This window comes from Hylobates moloch, unplaced genomic scaffold (genome assembly GCF_009828535.3).
Source record: "Hylobates moloch isolate HMO894 unplaced genomic scaffold, HMol_V3 SCAFFOLD_5, whole genome shotgun sequence".
Taxonomy (NCBI): domain Eukaryota; kingdom Metazoa; phylum Chordata; class Mammalia; order Primates; family Hylobatidae; genus Hylobates; species Hylobates moloch.
In genome coordinates this window covers 132,743,073-132,763,528 of record NW_026652280.1, presented here as the reverse complement: position 1 = coordinate 132,763,528, position 20,456 = coordinate 132,743,073, and the positions used below count along the sequence as shown (strand labels likewise).

The window sequence follows — 20,456 nt, the reverse complement described above, 5'->3', positions numbered from 1 at the left end:
GAAAGGCTAGGTCTATTGGTAAAACCACAATTCCTTATCATCTTTTCACATGAGCTTTAGCTACAGCTAGTCTGGCTCTAATTTTAGGAGGTATTTTTGTTGGAGTCATGTTATATTTATAGATTAAAATAGAATTGGGCCAGGTGCTGTGGCTCATGTCTGTAATCCCAGCACTTTGGGAGGCCAAGGCAGGTGGATTACTTGAGGCCAGGAGTTTGAGATGAGTTTGGCCAACATGGTGAAACCCGTCTCTACAAAAAATAGAAAAATTAGCTGGGCATGTTGGCACATGCCTGTAATCCCAGCTGCTTGGGAGGCTGAGGCATGAGAATCACTTGAACCTGGGAGGTGGAGGTTGCAGTGAGCTGAGATCGCGCCACTGCACTCCAGCCTGGGTGACAGAGCCAGACTCTGTCGAGAGAGAGAGAGAGAGAGAATGAGAGAATTGAACTAATTAGGATGTTGAGTCTTCCTGTGTAAGAGCAGCAGGAGGAAATAAAGAACAGCTATGACTTTTCATTTTCAGCCCTTCTGTGCTCTTCTGGAGTGTGTTAAATATAAATCTTGATTTTTTTTAACTTTATTCCCAGATAGTTTATCTTTTTTGTTGGAATCCTTTCCTCCACTATATTTTGTAACTGGTTATTATTTATATATAAGAAGGCTTTTGATATTTTAAATAATTTTATATCTCATTAGATTATCTTACTATTTAAAATAATTTTTCAGTTCTAAATCACAATGAGATACCACTTCACACCCAGTAGGATGGCTGTAATAAAAAAGACGGACAATACAAGCATTGGCAAGGATTGGATCCCTCATTCATTGCCAGTGGGGATGTAAAATGTGTGGCCTCTTTGGAAAACAGTTTGGCCATTCCTCAAAAAATTAAATATTAGTTACCATAGGACCCAGCAATTCCACCCCTAGGTATATCCCCAAGAGAACTAAAAACATGTCCACACAAAAATGTGTACAGGAATATCCATAGCAACATTATTTTTGTTGTGGTGGTTGATACAGGGTCTCGCTGTGTTGTCCACGCTGGAGTGCAGTGGAGTGCAGTGGCATGATCATGGCTCACTGCAGCCTCGACCTCCTGAGCTGAAGGGAGCCTCCCATCTCAGCCTCCCGAGTAGTTGGGACTACAGGCGTGCACCACTATGCTTTGCTAATTTTGTATTTTTTGTAGAGAATGGGTTTCACCATGTTGCCCCAGGCTGGTCTTGAACTCCTGGGCTCGAGTGATTCGCCTGCCTCAACCTTCCAAAGTGCTGGGATTACAGGTGTGAACCACCGTGCCCGGCTAACATTGTTTTTAATAACCAGAAAGTAAAAACCATCCAAATGTCCATCAAATGATGATTGGATACACAAGATCTGGTATACCTATTTGATGAAATATTATTCAGCAAAAAAAGGAATGAAGTAGTGATTCATGTTACAATATTAATAAGCCTTGAAAACATGCTAAATGAAAGAAGCCGATCTTCCTACCGAAGCAGAGCAGCTCAAGCCTCAAGGGGAAGATCAGTAGTGTCAGGTGACATTGTCTGGTTAGAAGGGATGAAGACTGAGAAAAAAATTGAATATAGCAGTATGTAGGAACAGTTTCTCTAGACTGGCGGGGCCATGAGGTGGTAAGACAGCCTTCATCAGATGGCCGTGGCTGGTTTAGTGAAGGAGGAATAAGTAGTTTGCTGAGGCTAGGCGTGGAAGTTGGGTTCTGGGAGAATGGAAGTGTCCTGTATCTCCTGCGTGCTCTTTGGGTGTAGAGGCTGCATTAGCTTCCTTGCTGTACCCAAGTGCTTATATAATGCACAGGACTCAATTATTTGTGTTAGCTGACTTGCAGGATGAATGACTGAATTTGGCAGAAAGTATTTAAAATTGAATAAATGGATTGTGGAGTAGCAGTGAAAACCCAGCTGAGAGTCAATAGCTTCATTATACTTTCCTGAATCTCAATAATCTAGACTGATAAGAATAGTGAGTGTTTCCCTGACTGGGATTGGTGAGGCGAGAGTAACAGAAACCAAGACTATTAATAAAGAGACTAGTGGGGCATACAAAGAATTTTTGAAATGTCTGATGAATTGGGTCTAGATTGGTTAGGGAGAGAAATGTATCTTCATGGGGATAGAGGATTCAGAGAATGAATGGCTGAAAGGCTTGAAATCATGATTTCACAATGTTTGGGGGGTGAGACCCAGGCATCAGCATTTTGAAGCCACCATAGGTAATTCCAAATTGCAGCAAAGGCTAAGTTGGAGAGAACTGAAGGGAAGGCTAACAGGGTAACAGATAACAGATACAGACTGGAGTAGTCTTAAGAATCTTGACCACTGAATTCTCAAACAATGAGTCTAAGGCCATAATAGTGATTCGCTAAAGTGAACTGGAAATGAGGGTAACTGGAATTGATAAAATTGAGCTTGAGGAACTACAGGGCCATCTTGATTTGAAGGTATATCTTGTATGTCCTCCTAGAAATCCTCTATGCACAAACTTACCTAACTTTACATTTCATAGTTCGAGATGTCTAATTTCTTTGATAGAACACTGATCCGCTTATGACATTTAATTATAGGTCATGGTATTGACCCTACTTCTTGGAAGCTTTTTCTTTGCTTCAAAAACTATGTGACAATGAGAATAATTGCACTTTACATTTTAATTAGACATATGCTTGGGGAATTGGTTAATTAGAAAGCCCTTTTTGTTTCAACCCTTACTGAAAACTTTCAATAAAGATATTAATCTAATTAAATAGTACAAATTCCATTAAGTAAACAATTGGACATTTTTCAATGGTTTGGGATCTATTGTAGGTTATTATTCTTAACAACAGTTGTCACTGCCTGAGAGACTGAATACCTGGTACATATCTCAGAAATGTTAACTTTTTTTTTCCCATTATGATATTTTCTTTAACTTGCTGTTTCTAAGAATGGGATCCTATTAATGTATACCAGTTACTAAGGTTTTGTTGAACTTTTTTATATAGCCTCCCCGCTCCCCACTCCTTTTGTGACATGTAGTTATGGGACCCAAAAAAGACATTTTCCCAGGTTTCAGTAAGAGGAATATTGGTGTTTCTCTAGAGCAGTTGGTTTATCATACAGCATAACACTGAACACAGAACTGATTGTGTTAGATGCTAAGAACCTAGCCCAGAGCCCACCTTTTTCAACTGTGGTCTTACAGCATCTACTTTGTCTTAAGAACATTTTGGGCTGGGCGTGGTGGCTCCCACCTGTAATCCCAGCACCTTGGGAGGCTGAGGTGGGTGGATCACCTGAGGTCAGAAGTTCAAGACCAGCCTGGCCAACATGGTGAAACCCCGTCTCTACTAAAAATATAAAAATTAGCTGGGTGTGGTGGTGGGTGCCTGTAATCCCAGCTGCTCGGGAGGCTGAGGCAGGAGAATTGCTTGAACCTGGGAGGCGGAGGTTGCAGTGAACTGAGATCATGCCACTGCACTCCAGCCTGGGCAACAGAGTGAAGAGTCTGTCTCCAAAAAAAAAAAAAAAGCATTTTGGAGCCAGATGGTGTATAAATACAGCATTCTTTCTTTTAGAAATCTTTCCAGATCTTCTCAGGGGTATCTTGAAGGTCTCTTTCACCAGCACACCTGACGGTGGCAGCCCTTTGGATTCTTTACACTTTTCTGGTATAAAGCCTTCAAATAGTTCCAGTTTGCTGGGCACGGTGGCTCACACCTGTAATCCCAGCACTTTGGGAGGCCGAGGTGGGTGGATCACTTGAGGTAAGGATGGCAAAAACCCCATCTCTACTAAAAATATAAAAGTTAGCTGGGCTTAATGGCATGCCCAGTAGTCCCAGCTACTTGGGAGGCTGAGGCATGATAATCGCTTGAACTTGGGAAGCGGAGGTTGCAGTGAGCTGAGATGGCACCACTGCACTCCAGCCTGGGTGATGGAGTGAGACTGTCTCAAGAAAAAAAAAAAAAAAGTTCCAGTAGGTGAATTGAGTTTAGTGACACAGGCCAAAGTCAGTAAAACCTGTTTCTCAAAAGACTTGCTTATTAAAAAGCAAAACATAACTTCATCCATTATTTAAATATCAAGGTATCTGCAGAAGGCCAGAAGCACTAAAGGAGACAATTCTCTCATACTGGGTCCTTATTTAATCCAGTAGAAGGCAAAACATAGTATTCCAGAAACAAAGGTAGTTTTTTTATAAAAGAGAACAGACATAGATGCTTCCCTAACTCCACCTATGAATGTTACTGTCAGTTCTGCTATTACTAGCTTGCGACTCCAAGCAGTAAATATGAGATTTTGGACATAGGTATGGGCAGACTTCATGACTAAAACACCAAAAGCAATGGCAACAAAAGCCAAAATTGACAAATGGGATTAAACTAAAGAGCTTCTGCACAGCAAAAGAAACTATTATCAGAGTGAACAGGCAATCTACAGAATGGGAGAAAATTTTTGTAATCTATCCATCTGACAAAAGGCTAATATCCAGAATCTACAAAGAACTTCAACAAATTTACAAGAAAAAACCCCATCAAAAAGTGGGTGAAGGATATGAACAGACACTTCTCAAAAGAAGACATTTATGCAGCCAACAAACATGAAAAAACGCTCATTATCACTGCTTATTAGAGAAATGCAAATCAAAGCCACAATGAGATACCATCTCATGCCAGTTAGAATGGCAATCATTAAAAAGTCAGGAAACAACAGATGCTGGAGAGGATGTGGAGAACTAGGAACACTTTTACACTGTTGGTGGGAGTGTAAACTAGTTCAACCATTGTGGAAGACAGTGTGGCGATTCCGCAAGGATCTAGAACCAGAAATACCATTTGACCCAGCAATCTCATTACTGGGTATATACCCAAGGGATTATAAATCATTCTACTATAAAGACACATGCACATGTATGTTTACTGTGGCACTGTTCACAATAGCAAAGACTTGGAACCAACACAAATGCCCGTGAATGATAGACTGGATAAAGAAAATGTGGCACATATACACCATGGAATACTACGTAGCCATAAAAAAGAAAGAGTTCATGTCCTTTGCAGGGACATGGATGAAGCTGGAAACCATCTCAGCAAGAACGGAAAACTAACACAAGAACAGAAAACCAAACACTGCATGTTCTTACTCATAAGTGGGAGTTGAACAATGAGAAAACATGGACACAGGGAAGGGAACATCACACACTGGGGCCTGTTGTGGGTGGGGGACTAGGGGAGGGATAGCACTAGGAGAAATACCTAATGTAGATAGGTTGATGGGTGCAGCAAACCACCATGGCACGTGTATACCTATGTAACCTGCATGTTCTACACATGTACCCCAAAACTATTATTAAAAAAATATTTCATATTTGCTGATATCTCAAGGAAGCAGTACGCTGGAAAAATAGAGGTAAAGTGAATAGTAAAAGGAAGCTACAACTCACCAAGTATCAACAGAAATGACCAACACTCCTTGGGTGCCAGAAACCAGCTTAGCCAGGGTGCATACTGTACCACTGGAGAAGAGGTAAGCTGGGTTAACTTAAAAGAACCCCTGGCCAACTCAAAATTATATTGTTTAATCCTGTTTTACTTGGACCACAACACTTAATCTAGATAAAAACCAATTATTCCTTCCTGTTTCAGTTGCCAAGCAAGGAAAACAGCTCCTCTGCCCAAGCTTTCTAGGTCATATTCTTCGTATCTTTGTATCCCAACTTTCCGGATCTGAATTTTATAGCTAACTATAGGGCATTGCCTCTGTACCGTCTCCCGTCCCGTACACAGACACACTCACACATACACACATAAAACTACCTATTAATTACAATAATGTTTATATATCTTTGATCTTTTAAAGTTCTTTGAACATGTTAGCAAACTTTATACTTCCTATCTTTTAATTAAATTTTCTTTAAATAACTAAGCATTGAAAACTTTACAAACCATCAGTTATCTTAAAATGGTTGAGATTCTTTTTCCTTTTTTCCCTTAAAGAGTCTACGCCAGGGTGGGCCTTTTAGACACCCCTATTTTCTAAGGGCATGTAATTGATTCTCAAATCAACTTTTTCCAAATACAAATTCCTGTATGAACAGGGCCAGTCTATGGTAAGTTAATTTAGATGATGGTGTTAGTTTTCAAAACGTCTTTAATAAGTAAATAAAGGAGCAATGTAAAATGTTGCAGTTTGCTTGGTAAATCTTAATTGCGAAATTTCTTCTTCTTTCGGAACTTTTTTCCTGCTGCATCTGCTGCTTTTTCAGCCATGATCTCTGAGTACTTCCTCCGGTTGTATCTGAAAAAGAAAAATCAGACCTTTATGTTGGATATATCAACATTAGAAGTTAATATAACCTTAGGGTAAAAGTTGGGAATGGAGTGGTGGACAAGTATAGTCTCTGACCTCATAGCACTTGCTTGCAATCTAGGGAGAAAAAATGGCAACTGTAGTAGGAAGACTTTCCTACTATATGCACTATATCCATCTATCTATCCATATACCCATATATCATCTATATCCATATATGATCTATATATGCACTATATCCATCCACCAGGCTGTATCAAATGCTTTAAACATTTTTGAGGGATAAAAACACAAAAATCAGGACTAAGCAAAACAAAAAGTCACACTTAACCTGAAAATGCACAGTATGATATATATATTACTTAGAACCGACCAATGGTTTTCAAAGTGTGGTCTGTGGAGTAGACCCTTTCAAGGGATTCATTAGGTAAAAACTATTTTCTCAAGAATACTAAGGCATTAATCGCTTTTTTCACCCTTTTCTCTCATGAGTGTAGTGTTTTCCAGGGGCCACGTGATGTGTGGTATCTGCAGAAGCAGGTATGAGCCTCTGTCTTTAGTTAAGCCAGAAATTAAAGAGATTTGCACTAAATTATTTTTCATAAAAATATATATTCATGTTAATGTTATGGGTTATTTTAAATGAGTTATTTTTAAATTATTTGAAAATTTATAAGGTTATACATATTTTAAAGCAAAGTATACATATTATAAAATAAATATAAATTCCTTTACCTTCTGAATTCAGAATCAGCCAGCAGTTCTTCCACAATAGTTCTTTTCCTTTGCTTCTTGGGAATTCGTGAATGGTAGAAATCAGCTGGATTGTCAACAATGGTTCCAATCTGTGAACAATTGATTGAAATAAGTCATGCACTGAGTGCCAAGATGCCTTCATACTTCAGTGTAGCTCTAATTATATTTAGAGAAAGGAATGGAAAGAACAAGCTTACATTACACTAATAGTAATGTAAATTTTGCCATTTATTTAAAGCAAAAAAAAAAAGTAGCACAGTGGTGCTATTATGTTTCTTCAGTAGTTTATAGTAGATCCAAAATTTCTTTGCTAAACACTAAATTCATGATGCACAGTGTAACTAAAGGAGAAAAGTGGAACAGATAATATATACTTTTTGTTCTAGTTTCCCAAATCAATGAATTAGACACATAAATTCTACTACATACCTATTTGGTTTCCTAGGTCATCACAAAGGCTGCCAGCTTGGCCTACTTAGTGATCATTCTATATTTGTTCATACACTCAACTGAATAAAATTTACAGTGATCACTATGCACCAGGCACTGTGTTACATGTTAGGGAAACAAACAACATCTGGTTCCTGCAGTGAGGAGCCTGCAGTCTTAAGGCACCTCCACAAAAAAGTAACTAAAATATTAAAGCATAACATGTGCTGAACAAAACACTATAGATGCTCTGAAGACAAAGTGACCAATTGTACCTAAGAGAGGTAAGGCAGATTTAACAAAGAATGACAATTTAGCTTGAATTTGTATGGGTAAAATTTCACCAAGCAAACAAGAACCATGGATATGCAAAGTCAAATAATGCAGGGACTGGTATGTACATGTTCTGACAAGACTGAGTGGCTAAGTGTGTTGGAATTTGTTGGGCTATATGATGAAAGGCAGGTGAACTCGTTTGGGTATGGATTATTAATGGCTAAATTAAGGGATACAGACCCAATCCTGTCATAATTCATCCCTGAATGTTTCTGAGCAGAGGTGTAACATGAACAGATGAAAACATTTTAAAAACCAACTTGGATTAATACACGTGATACCTTCTTTACCCCTCCATCCTGTATGGACTCTTGCTGTTAGGCTGGTACTATTCATACATTCACATAGTGAACTTTATAGGTTCAACAAGTTTTAGCTGACCTGGAAACTACTTGTAACACCATCTCTCTAAATGTGATCAAATTAAAAGTTAGTGGCTGAATTGGGTAATGGCCATTCTTATATGGCCTGCACAGATACGGTCCATACATTAGGCATGCACAATGGAAATATCCTCTATTTTAGGAGTGAACTTTAAAGATCACTATAGTGCTTTCCAGACTGAAATTCACAGATCATCATCACTATTCAGTTTGCTTCATACCTGGAAGTACTTGGGGAAACCATCTCTATCATTTTTCTTGTAAAATCTTTTCGGGTCCATGCTGGCTCTCATCTTCAGTGCTTTGAGATCATTTTTCAGTTCATTTGTCATTTCTGGAGCTTTCATACCAAACCAGCCATCCCCTGCTGTTTTTTGTCGTTCTTTCTGAAATTATGATTTCAAACATAAACATTCTAACAGCTAAGAGTATACATTATAATTCATTTCCCCTGAAGTAACACATACAGAAAATTTTGTAAATTAAAAACAAATGGTTACTTTATTGAAAGCACTTAAATCCAGAATCATAGAGATAAAAGGAATTAAATCACAAAAAGTGACTTCTCTGCTAAATTAGGCACAGGATTATCAGTTTCATAAATGAGGGCTCTGTAAAATCTATTTTCTGTCTCAGAGAGTAACCGCTGACTTGCTGGGAGAATAACACACAACTTCAATTTTTATTGTCTAAAACAGACTATATGCGGTAAGAAAATGTACAAAAACACTTTCATTTCTAGAGCTTATATGTAAACATTTTTATTCAGTCACCCAGGAGTCTCAGAAAGCCACTCATATAAGGATCCAGAACCTTGTGTTATTTCTACAATAAAATAAAATACTATTCTTTTGAAAACTCCTACAAGTTATTTAATTTCGTTTCATTCATACAACAAGTATTTAGTTAGTGCCTACCATGTGCCAGGGTGCTCCATATTATAGTAACATTACTACAGTACCATCCTCAACTTTCCTCCAAGCTCTCTGGATAACTAGTTGAAATGGCAGATAGAAGCAATCTCTATATATATATATATATATATTTAAAAAAAAAACTCTACTTATATATGCACCATTGTGGCTGCAAAGATGTGAAAATCTATACATAATGTGTTTATGGTACTATATTTTACAGCCCTTAGAAATCTGTAATTATTTTCTTTGGACTCATATATAGACCAACAGATACAGTTTAATTGTGCAGTTATGTTGTATAAGCTGAAAATATATAGCCAAACATATCTAAGCATTTTAATTAAGTCACTGTACTTACTCTGCGTTTTTTCTGAAGTTGATACTTTGATTCACTATATGGTGGAACACAGTGGTTTTTTTCAAAATCAGGTGTAATGACGGCTTTCTGCAGAAGCTATAAAAACATAAAATTGGTTTTAAAATAATGTCAGAATGTTATATAAGTTTTTGAACAGTTTAAACTTCTATAAGTTTTAAAATTTTTAGTCAGCCTGGCAAAGTGGCTCACACCTATAATCCTAGTGCTTTGAGGAGGCCAAGGGAGGAGGATCACTTGAGGCCAGGAGTTTTAGACCACCTTGGTCAACATAGCAAGACCCTGAGTGTAAAAAAAAAAAAATTAGTTGGGCATGGTGGCACACACCTGTAGTCCCGGCTACTCAGGACGCTAAGGCAGAAGGATCACCTGAGTCCAGGAGCTTGAGGCTGCAGCAAGCTATGACTGTGCCACTCACTCCAGCCTGGGTGACAGAGTGAGACCCTGTCTCCCCCCACCCAGCCCCCCAAAAAAAAGAAAAAAGAAAAAAAAGGCCAGGCACGGTGGCTCATGCCTGTAATCCCAACTCTTTAGGAGACCAAGGCAGGACAATCACTTGAGGCCAGGAGTTCAAGACTAGCCTGGGTAACATAGGAAAACACCATTTCTCCAAAATAAATAAATAAATGTGTGCAGTCAAATCTGTTTATCTTTTCCTAAGTGATTTCTGTACTTTTGTTACTTGACTAGGATGATTATATTCTCCTAAAACTCTGTGTGATTAAAGGAACCTCAGGTTAATTAGTATTTTTCTCAGTACAAGAACCAAGTAAGACTGCTCTGTAGCTCTCAAAATAGTTTACAGGAATATAGTACAAGCATTAATTTGGGACTGACATTTGAAATGATCAACTCAGAAATTAACAGTCAGCCACACAATTCAGGTTCAGGCCTAGATGTTTCTGTGTGGTATAGGTAGCCATCTAGGCTTTCCTATCACTCATAAAAGGGGGCATCATATTTACTTAACAAATGATTAAGAGTTTGCTGTGTGTCAAGTACTGTACGACGCTCAAGGACAGTGGTTCTCAATTGGGAGCATTTGGCAATGTCTGGAGACATTTTTGGTGCTGGTGAGGATACGGAAGAATGCTACTGACATCTAGTGGGCAAAAGATGGATGCTGTTAAACATCCTACTATGCACGGAACATCTCACAACACAATTATGCAGCCCAAAACATCAGTGGTGCTGAGACTGAAAAACCCTGTTTTAGGAATATAAAGAAAAGATGGTAAGTTAACATATCACATGATCAATAATGAATCAGATCTATGCTAGATGTTATGGAAATAGAGGGGCTGTGAGAAGGACTGGAGGTAAAATGTTCCCCAAGGGCAACGATCAATTATTTTTGCACTTGCTTGGGGAAAAGCAGGGTAAGTTCAGGCACCTACAGTAGTCTTCAGTGGCAAGAACAGAGCACATGACTGTTGGGTGGGGTAGAGAGGTACCTTGAAGGATTTAAGAGAATACTATGTCACACCTGTGTGTGTGGTGTGTTTTTTGCGGCAGGGAGGAGAGATGTGGTCTTGTTATGTTGCCCAGGTTGGTCTCAAACTCCTGGGCTTAAGCAATTCTCCTGCCTCAGCCTCCCAAAGTGCTGGGATTATAGATGTGAGCTACCTTGCCCAGCCAGATTTGTGTTTTTAGACAGAGAAATCTACAAGTATGGAGGATGGCTTGAAGAAGAAGATGAAAACAAGATCAGTAAGGAAGCCACTGGAGTAGTCTAGATGAGAAACAAAGGCCTGCACTAGCTGGTGACAGTCGCTTGAAAAGGAAGAAGCAGAGAAACATCTTCCCCTAGAGGCTTGGTGACTGACTACAAAAGGAAAACAGATTTTGATTTCATTAGCCAGAAGAGAGAATACAAAAAGAGGATTCCTGGTTCAGGCAGGGAAAGGGGAATTAGTGAGGTCAAGTGCCTGAGGACATCTAAATGAACAAATAGGTACTTGGATTTAAAGGTCTGAAAGTGAAAGTGAGAAGCATCAAGGCTAGAAAATAGATTTAGGAGAAACCAGTGCAAGGTGTTGGCTAAAGCTAATCGTTTGGGTAAAGTTACCGTAACAGTAATTCCTTCTGAAATTATATGTAAAATGTCTATATGCACATGTGCATTTTTTTCCAGGTGGAAGAGGCAGGCAGGCATTTACAGCTTTCAGATTCTCAACAGTCTACATTAGTTAAGAACTTAAGAACTAAAAGTATAGCAAGAAAAGGGAAAAAAACAAAACCCCTGGGATCATAATTGGTGGGTGTTAAGATGAGGAACACTGACCCTGTATTGATTTATTTTTAAAGCATTATCATTCATAGATAGGATTTTATGGTAAAAAGAAATGACTGTTTTAGAGAGAAGGAAAAAACTAACACATTAGGCCAGTGTGGTTTCACTGTAGGAAAATTAGTCTTTTACCAAGGACTAATTTCTAAAAATGATTGGTTAGTTCTGTGAAAACCTAACAGCACAATTAACTTACCTCATTTTTCTTTTTCTCCTTGATCTGTGTTAGGGTTCTCTTGTTAGACTGTAGTTTATCTGCATTGAAATTAATATACAAACCACCCAACTGCTTGATACTCAGACCAGGGTCTATGCTGCTGCTTGTCAATTTTAGACTGAAAAAGAAATCATCACTTAAAGATCAAGTAATTAAATCAAAATGGAAACAAGTAAGATGTCATTTTAAAAAATCACTTATTCTTCTCTTCCCTTGTATTGTCCACAATAAAGAAAAAAAGCATCTTATTTTTACAAGGAATTCCTGAAAAAACTCTAAATAAATATATTTTTCATCATTTTATTTTATTTTTTGAGACAGGGTTTCACTGTTGCCCAGGATGGAGTGCAGTGGTGACCACTGCAGCCTTGAACTCTTGGGACTCAAGTGATCCTCCCACCTCAACCTCCCTTGGTGGCTGGGACTACAGGTGCGCACCCCACACCTGGCTCATTTTTTCTTTTCTTTTTTTTTGTAGAGACAGAGTCTCAATATGTTGCCAAAACTGGTCTTAAACTCCTGTAAATATTTTCAATCTAGTAAAGTCATTTAGAAGAAACTCTGGATGAACAATGAATTAAACAAAAAAGGTTTTGGGGGAACACATCCAAATTTATTCTCCAGATTTTCTTTCTTTTTTTTTTTTTTGAGACAGAGTCTGGCTCTGTCGCCCAGGCTGGAGTGCAGTGGCGCGATCTCGGCTCACTGCAAGCTCCGCCTCCCGGGTTCACACCATTCTCCTGCCTCAGCCTCCGGAGTAGCTGGGACTACAGGTGCCCGCCACCACGCCCGGCTAATTTTTTTTGTATTTTTAGTAGAGACGGGGTTTCAATGTGTTAGCCACGGCGGATATGCTCCAGATTTTCTTAGAGAAGATTAAGGCACTGGGCGCGGTGGCTCATGCCTGTAATCCCAGCACTTTGAGAGGCCAAGGCGGGCGGATCACTTGAGGTCAGGAGTTCAAGACCAGCCTGGCCAAAATGGTGAAACCCTGTCTCTACTAAAAATACAAAAAATTAGCCAGGTGTGGTGGTGCACGCCTGCAATCCCAGCTACTAGGGAGGCTGAGGTAGGAGAATCTCTTGAACCCAGGCGACTGAGGTTGCCGTAAGCCGAGATCGCATCACTGCACTCCAGCCTGGGCGACAGAGCAAGCCTCCATCTCAACAACAAAAAAAGAAGATTAAGGCCATATAAAATATCAATAGATTTTGTAAAGAGATTTTATAAATTACAGAAAAGGAGAGAAGAGAATATACCTGACAATTCAACTTCATATATAGGTAATGAGTTAATAAATGTATACATCTCCATTTCTAAAACTAATGAGAAAGCTAGGTTCTTGAACTTCCAAGTTATCAAAACTTCAATGTTTTTTCCTGGGTGACTAAGGGCATTTGCTAGTATCTCTAAAGCGAGTCTCGAACAGCAATGAGCATCCATCCCACAGGAGTGTTTTAAAAATACAAATATCATACCCCAGACCTACCAAATTGGGATCTTCTAGGGTTGACCCGGGTTCCTGCTGTATTTATGTAATAATTTCTACTTTATATTATGGAAGGGTCCTTTTAATAAGCAAGTACACTTGGACTTACAGTAACTTTCCTCCCTAATTATCCATATACACTGAGTAGTTGAAAGCATAATCAACCTCTACTGGAAAGTGAAATCACTCTAGTGCAGTGTCTTGGCAGTAATTCTCAACCCTGAATGTATGTACGTAGTCCCCTGGCTGGAACTACTGGTACATGACACCATACCCAGCTTAGGGTGCATTCAATCTTTTTTTTTTTTTTTTTTTTTTGAGACCAAGTTTTGCTCTGTTGCCCAGGCTGGAGTGCAATGGCATGATCTCGGCTCACTGCAACCTCCACCTCCCGGGTTCAAGCAATTCTCCTGCCTCAGCCTCCTAAGTAGCTGGCATTACAGGTGCCCGCCACCACGCCCAGCAGCCAGGCTAGTCTCCAACTCCTGACCTCAGGTGATACACCCACCTCGGCCTCCCAAAGTAAATTTGCACTCAATCTTAAATGATCATTTGACATTATGGAACTCTAAATTCCCAAATACTCACAATATTGAAAAATGGATACAATCCGAATGTCTATCATTACTTGAATGGATAAATTCATTGTTGTATGGTCATACAATGGAATACCACTCAGCAATAAAAAAGAATGAACTACCGGTATATACAGTAACGTGGATGAATTACAGAAACAATATTCTGAGTGAAAGAATGCAAGCAGAAGAGAGTACATATTCTTTTTTTTTTTTTTTTTTTTTTTTGAGACAGGGTCTTGCCGTCACCCATGCTGGAGTGCTGTGGCGTGATCATGGCTCACTGCAACCTCTGCCACCTGAGCTCAAGTAAGTGACCCTCCCACCTCAGCCTCCCCAGTCGCTGGGACCACAGGTGCTTGCCACCATGCTCAGCTTTTTCTTTAAATTTTTTGTAGAGATGGGTTTTTCCCATGTTGCCCAAGCCAGTCTTGAACTCCAGGGCTCAAGTGATCCACCTGCCTCAGCCTCCCAAAGTGCTGAGATTACAGGCACGAGTCACTTACTGCTCTTAACAAACACATACAAAAATCTTAACATATGATTTTTTTTTTTTTTTTGAGACAACATCTCCCTCTACTGCCCAGGCTGGAGTGCAGTGACACAATCATGTATCACTGCAGCCTCAATCTCCAGGGCTCAAGCAATTTTCCCACCTCAGCTCCCCAAGTAGCTGGGACCACAGGCGCACAGGGCACCACACATGGCTCATTTAAAAAATTTTTTTTATGTAGAGATAGGGTCTCCCTATATTGCCCAGGCTGATCTCAAACACCTACTTGGGCTCAAGTGATCCTCCTGCCTCAGCCTCACAAAGTGCTGGGATTACAGGCATGAGTCACTGCATCCAACAGATTGATTTCTAATATGTCACCAAAAGGAGCACCTTTAGCTATGATTGGTGGGAAAAATATGACTAAAATAGGTATCCAAAAAGACAAGGGAAATGCTGGATAGAAGAGCCATTCCATGAAGAACCCAAGGCGGCGATTTTCTCATTCCCCAGGCTAACATTTCATATTTTTATGGTAAATTAACCACTTGAAATACATGTATCAAAAACTTATAAAAATAAAGGAAAAACTTACAGTTTAGCCTTTGTGCTATTTAGTAAGTCTTCTTCATCACTAAACTCATCTTCATTTTTGTCGTGGTCTGATGAATCTTCACTTTTTTCATCCTCTTCCTCTTCTTTTTCTTCCTCAATGGCAACCTCACTTGCCTTGTCTTCCTCTTCCAAGTAAAAATTTTTATCAGCACTCATTCCAGGAGTTGTGTCAATTACAAACAATGCATTGTCACATGACAGACTTCCTGTGTCTCCACTTAATGACTCCCTTTGGCCACTATTTTCAACAAAACATAAAGTATCCTCTTCATTCTCACTGTTTTCAGACTGTTGGCTTTCATCACTGCTGAGAACTAGTAAGACAGAATTATCTTTACCCTGAAATGTGCTGGGCGCAGACGTGTATAGTTTGGTATCACATTCAAAATCTACATTCCCTTCACCGTTCATGTCTTCACTGACACTTATAACTGTGGACTCTTCTTCATCATCACTACCATCACAATCACCAAACTTTGTCAAGTCACTTGCTTTTATGGGGCTCTTTTTCTTGTTATTCCATCTGCCTACTTCCACAGTTGCAAATGTTTGAGTTAATGATTTCATTACAGCCTCAGAGTTCAGATTAGAGTGCACTGATACAGCATTTTTATTTTGGGGGGTTGAATGTCTCTGAGAAACTAACTGTTGAAGGCTAGTGTCCTGAAGTTCAGAAAGATTCTTCAGCTGAGAACTTTTCTCATTAATTTCTTTCCCCTCATCTGTTATTCCATTGGCATCTTCATCCAAATCCTTACAATTCTGTTTTGTTTCTTTAAGAGATTCAACATTGGCCTGTTCTTGCACTGTTAATATATTTTCTGAACTTCTGTGGGAGAAATCATCATCAAAGTCATTATTATAGAAATTTGGCTTATTTATCTCAGAAAGAGATCTTGCTTGTAAATGGGAAGTTTGTCTGGTATCTGAATCCTCTGAATTCACAGGTGTACCCACGATCTGTTTCTCATTTCCTGGTACAATCTTACTACCTTTCTTTTCAGTTTGTGCCTTTAATTTCCTCTGCATACTCCTGGTTTTTCTAGTTGCAATTCCAGAGAATGAAATGTCTGAGCTTGATGTCTCAGCATCAGATATAGCTTCTGTATGAGATTCTTGGCTTGGATCTGTCAGAGATTTAGCCTTACTTCTTCTGGCTCCTGTCGTTTTTTCTGTGGGAAGCACAATTCTAGAAATACCTGAAACATGAGATTCTGCTTCAGAGACTATTTCTTCAGTGTAAGACTCCTTTGTTGGAGTTACTTTCGGCTTTTTCCTAACACTGGAAACTGGGGAGCATGCAATTAAGATCTGCCTTCTCCTAGTTACCCTTAAAATGGTATCATGGTGCTCAGACACAGAATAATTTGACTCTGCCTCAGAGGTCTCTCCATCCGTAGATGGTTCAGTCCCCTTTGGTAGTGAGCCTGTAGTTCTGCTCTTCCTTTTTCTAGCTTTAGGAGTTCTAGGGATTAAACTTTGTTTCCCAGTGGTCTGTGACTCAGCAGTTCGGGCATCAGATCCAGTACTACTTTCTGGATGCGCTTGAATCCCATTAGCAGCAGAACTCTGCAAACCAGAGAAAACACACTGTAATTTAGGTAGGGCTGGAACAAGGGCAAAGCAAATGAAGTACTGATCCCAAAAGCTAAAACCCAGCAAACAAGATTACCTTTAAAACAAAAAACCCGCCCAACTCATGATTTTTAAAAAATCAAAATTTGGCCGGGCGCGGTGGCTCACGGCTGTAATCCCAGCACTCTGGGAGGCTGAGGTAGGTGGATCACGAGGTCAGGAGTTCGAGGCAGGTGGATCACGAGGTCAGGAGTTCAAGACAGCTTGGCCAACATAGTGAAACCCCATCTCTACTAAAAGTAAAAAAATTAGCCGGGCGTGTTGGTGCGCACCTGTAATCCCAGCTACTCAGGAGCCTGAGGCAGGAGAATTATTGGAATCCTGGGGGCAGAAGTTGCAGTGAGCCGAGGTTGCGCCACTGCACTCTAGCCTGGGCGACAGAGCAAGACTCCGAATCAAAAACAAACAAAATAAAATCAAAATTTAAACACTGGATCCAACCCCGCATTTACTTCACTTGCCTCATCCTTCCTACATGTAACTTCAGAAGCAGAACAATTAAAATTTTTCTGTTTAAAGTCAAATATAATGGGTACACCAACATTCTGACCCACCTATAGAAGAAGGGACAAAGGGAATATTAACTCTGAACACCGATGCGTTTAGGAACACACTGATGGAATCAGTCGCCGCCCTTACCTTTACGTACAGGAAAAAATCGCCGCCGCTCTGTTCCCTGCATCGCAGAGTCAGAATGAGACAGCCGACTAACGCCACTAAGAGTCACCAGGCGACGACACCACAGCCCTCCTCACGCCTTAAGGAGGTGATGCTGGACAGCTGCCAGCCTCCCCACGTGAAAACGAAGCTTTTTTTCCAGCCCACCTAAATGGGGCTTGTGCATGGTGGCCGAAATTAACCCTCCTTGGTACCGTGTTAACAGTATGGTTTAAAAGCTTGAACTGTGCTTCTGCATTAAGGAGTTGAACGACCCAAATAAAGTTATCTAACCTCTCTTCCATACTAAAAATTGCCTTAAAAGACAGTGGTGAGGGCTAAACAGTTTCCGTGACAGGCTTAGCACGGGGCCTGGGAGACCCAAGCGCGCGGCAAGCTCGGGTCCTTTCTGTCGGCAGGTCCTCACCCTTAACCGGACCCTTGCGCCGCCCCGCCTGCCTGAGCGCGGCTCTGCGAAGCGGCGAGAAGTAGGGAAGACTGGATTTCCTACCTTTTGCCCGGAACTTTCAGCCGACGCGGCTTGGATGCTGGCCTTAGCCCGTGCAGATCTGGTAACCACCATCTTTCCGGCTCCCCCGCGACCACCACGACTTCCCTCTTCCCTGGCGCTCCGGAAATGCGTCAGAGAATTGCCTCGAGCGCGTTTTCCGCGTAGATCCGAGAATTCGCGAGAATCTCCGCCCAGCCAGTTCCGGCCAGGGCGGTCAGAGACAAAGAGCCAGGGTTTAAGTGTGCACTTCAGAGCTGTAGAAGACAAGCCAGATTTTTGCTGGGAAAGATCTTCATGGGGGCAGCGAAGCCCGCAGTGACAGAGGGCCTTAGCGTACCCGTTCACATGAATTGTGAAAACGCACCTACATGCCATCCGTTCTTTCATTTGTTCCGTAGAATCGTTTGAACCCGGGAGGCGTTCTTTCATTTCTACGTTCTAAAGAGCTTAATGTAGCCATTGGTGTCCCCAAGGGAGACGTTTGAGATATTTGTGCTTTTTTTAAAAAAAGACAATATTTACTCGTGTATTGTGACGTTAAATGTAAATAAAATTTAAGGACTTGGTTGGGGTAAAAGGGATATAAGGTGCCCGCAGGAACTCGGAGACGAAGTGGAAAGCTTTATAATCTAAACGTGAGATGGTGTTTAGGGATTGGGAATAGCAGAAAAGAAAAAAACGTTAAAGAAATTTTAAAGGAGAAGAATAAGGTTTTGTTGTTGTTGTTATTGTTGCAGTGAAAGGAAGAGTATGACCAGAATCAAGAGGTTTTTTTTGGTTATCTTTTGAGATAAAAGGTAGAGAACTATGTTTGAGGGGATGGGAAGGGATTGAAAAAATAAACGCAAATTATTGTTGGAGGTGAGAAAGGATGGATGGGTGCCTCACCAAACCTAGTCTCTACTTCTTTATAACAGAAAACCAATTTTTTATTTAAAGTCACAGAACACTGTGTCGATGGACACATTGCTTCCCAGCTTAAAATAGCTTATTTTATAGTCTCTCTTGCAGCCAAATGTGGCTACGTGACTACGTTTTAGCCAATTAGGTATAAATTGTGTGCATGTCTTTAGGGACGGCATCTAAAAGAGAGGAGGCCATCCCTGCCTTTTTTTTTGGAGACAGAGTCTTGCTCTGTCGCCCAGGGTGGAGTGCAATGGCGCAATCTTGGGTCACTGCAACCTCCGCCTCCCGGGTTCAAGCGATTTCCCTGCTTCAGCCTCCTGAGTAGCTGAGATTACAGGCGCCCGCCACCATTCCCGGCTAATTTTTTTTTGTATTTTTAGTAGAGACGGGGTTTCACCCTGTTGGGCAGGCTGGTCTTGAACTCCTGCCTTCAGGTGATTCGCCCGCCTCGGCCTCGCAAAGTGCTGGGATTACAGTGCTGGGATTATAGGCGTAAACGACCTCGCCTGGCCCTCCTGATCTTTTAAAGTGCATTTTACTTCCTGGAAAGTTGGGTTCGCTGGTTTTCAGGCAGCAAGTTTGTGCCGTAAGGATGAAGGCATGCTTTAGAGATGGCATAGCAGTGAGATGGAAAAATCAACTCGTGGAGCTGCCCTATGAGCCCTCAAGAGCCGCCTTCTAGATTTTTCACCTGAGGGAAACACCTTGTTAAAAGCCACTGTTAATTAGAGATTTTTCTATTTGCAGCCGAGCCTAATGCTAACTGAACTGGATAATAAACAGAGATGTGGTTGTAGTCAGAAAAGAATGCACCTTCCTTTGAGCCAGGAGGAAAGAGTTGATACCTGAAACAGAGAGGAGAATGTGAATGCAAGTATGTTCAAGTGGAGTGAAGAAGAGAAGATTTTGGATAGATAATAACCTCTGTAAGTAGGTGATACATCTCAGAAGAATGGAAATGGTTTAGATCAACTTTTGTGGCAAATGTGGTAAGGAGCAAAAATAAATTTTAGTAGGGCCAAGTAGCAGTGAGACTATGTAAGATGATGAACAGAAGAGAAAGGTTAGATTTGAAGAGGAGACAAATCGTGTAGAAGGAAAGTGAACCAATTGGATGTAGGTTTTGGAGATCAAAGCATCAAAGAACAACAGCATCAATCATAATAGTATTGGCCACTTAATATCTGCTGGATACTAGTCTACGTGCTTTACATGTATTCACTCATTTAATCTCCACAACTTTAATTTGAGCAAATGCGTGAAAATAGAAATTAAGATGACAGAGGTAGGTGTAGAAAACTGGAGAGAATATTAGAAAATCATGCAATGTCTAATATTCACTTGCAAGCATGGCCCTTTCAAGTAAAGAAAAAAAAAGAAAGGAGAAAACCAACTCATATATAATCTAAGGTCAAGAAACAAACATAAGATACTAAAATTGTCAGTACATATTCATAATATGAGAAGATTGAGCTGGTCTATCAACAAATCTACCATAGGCCAAAAAAAAGGAAAAAAAAAAAAAAGCATTTTACATGGGCTTACCAGGTTTGC

The 20,456-nt window shown here is 40.3% G+C and overlaps 1 protein-coding gene and 1 long non-coding RNA gene across 2 annotated transcripts in view; one reads left to right on the top strand and one right to left on the bottom strand.

Moving 5' to 3' along the window:
* The window catches only part of LOC131383541 (uncharacterized), a 21,132-nt gene extending 3,350 nt beyond the window's left edge, over positions 1-17,782 (top strand). Inside the window, exons 2-3 of the long non-coding RNA XR_009213682.1 lie at positions 14,321-14,394; positions 17,435-17,782. This is a non-coding gene — a long non-coding RNA (uncharacterized LOC131383541). The remainder of the gene's footprint in view (positions 1-14,320; positions 14,395-17,434) is intronic.
* DNTTIP2 (deoxynucleotidyltransferase terminal interacting protein 2) lies at positions 6,141-18,374 on the bottom strand. Its single transcript, XM_032155324.2, has 7 exons — positions 17,997-18,374; positions 15,174-16,762; positions 12,001-12,139; positions 9,497-9,592; positions 8,443-8,607; positions 7,053-7,162; positions 6,141-6,305 (listed from the first exon to the last, which is right to left on the bottom strand). Exons 1-7 carry the CDS (start codon positions 18,369-18,371, stop codon positions 6,212-6,214), a joined length of 2,568 nt encoding a protein of 855 aa, XP_032011215.2. The 5' UTR covers positions 18,372-18,374; the 3' UTR covers positions 6,141-6,211.
* Between the last annotated feature and the right edge of the window lie 2,082 nt (positions 18,375-20,456).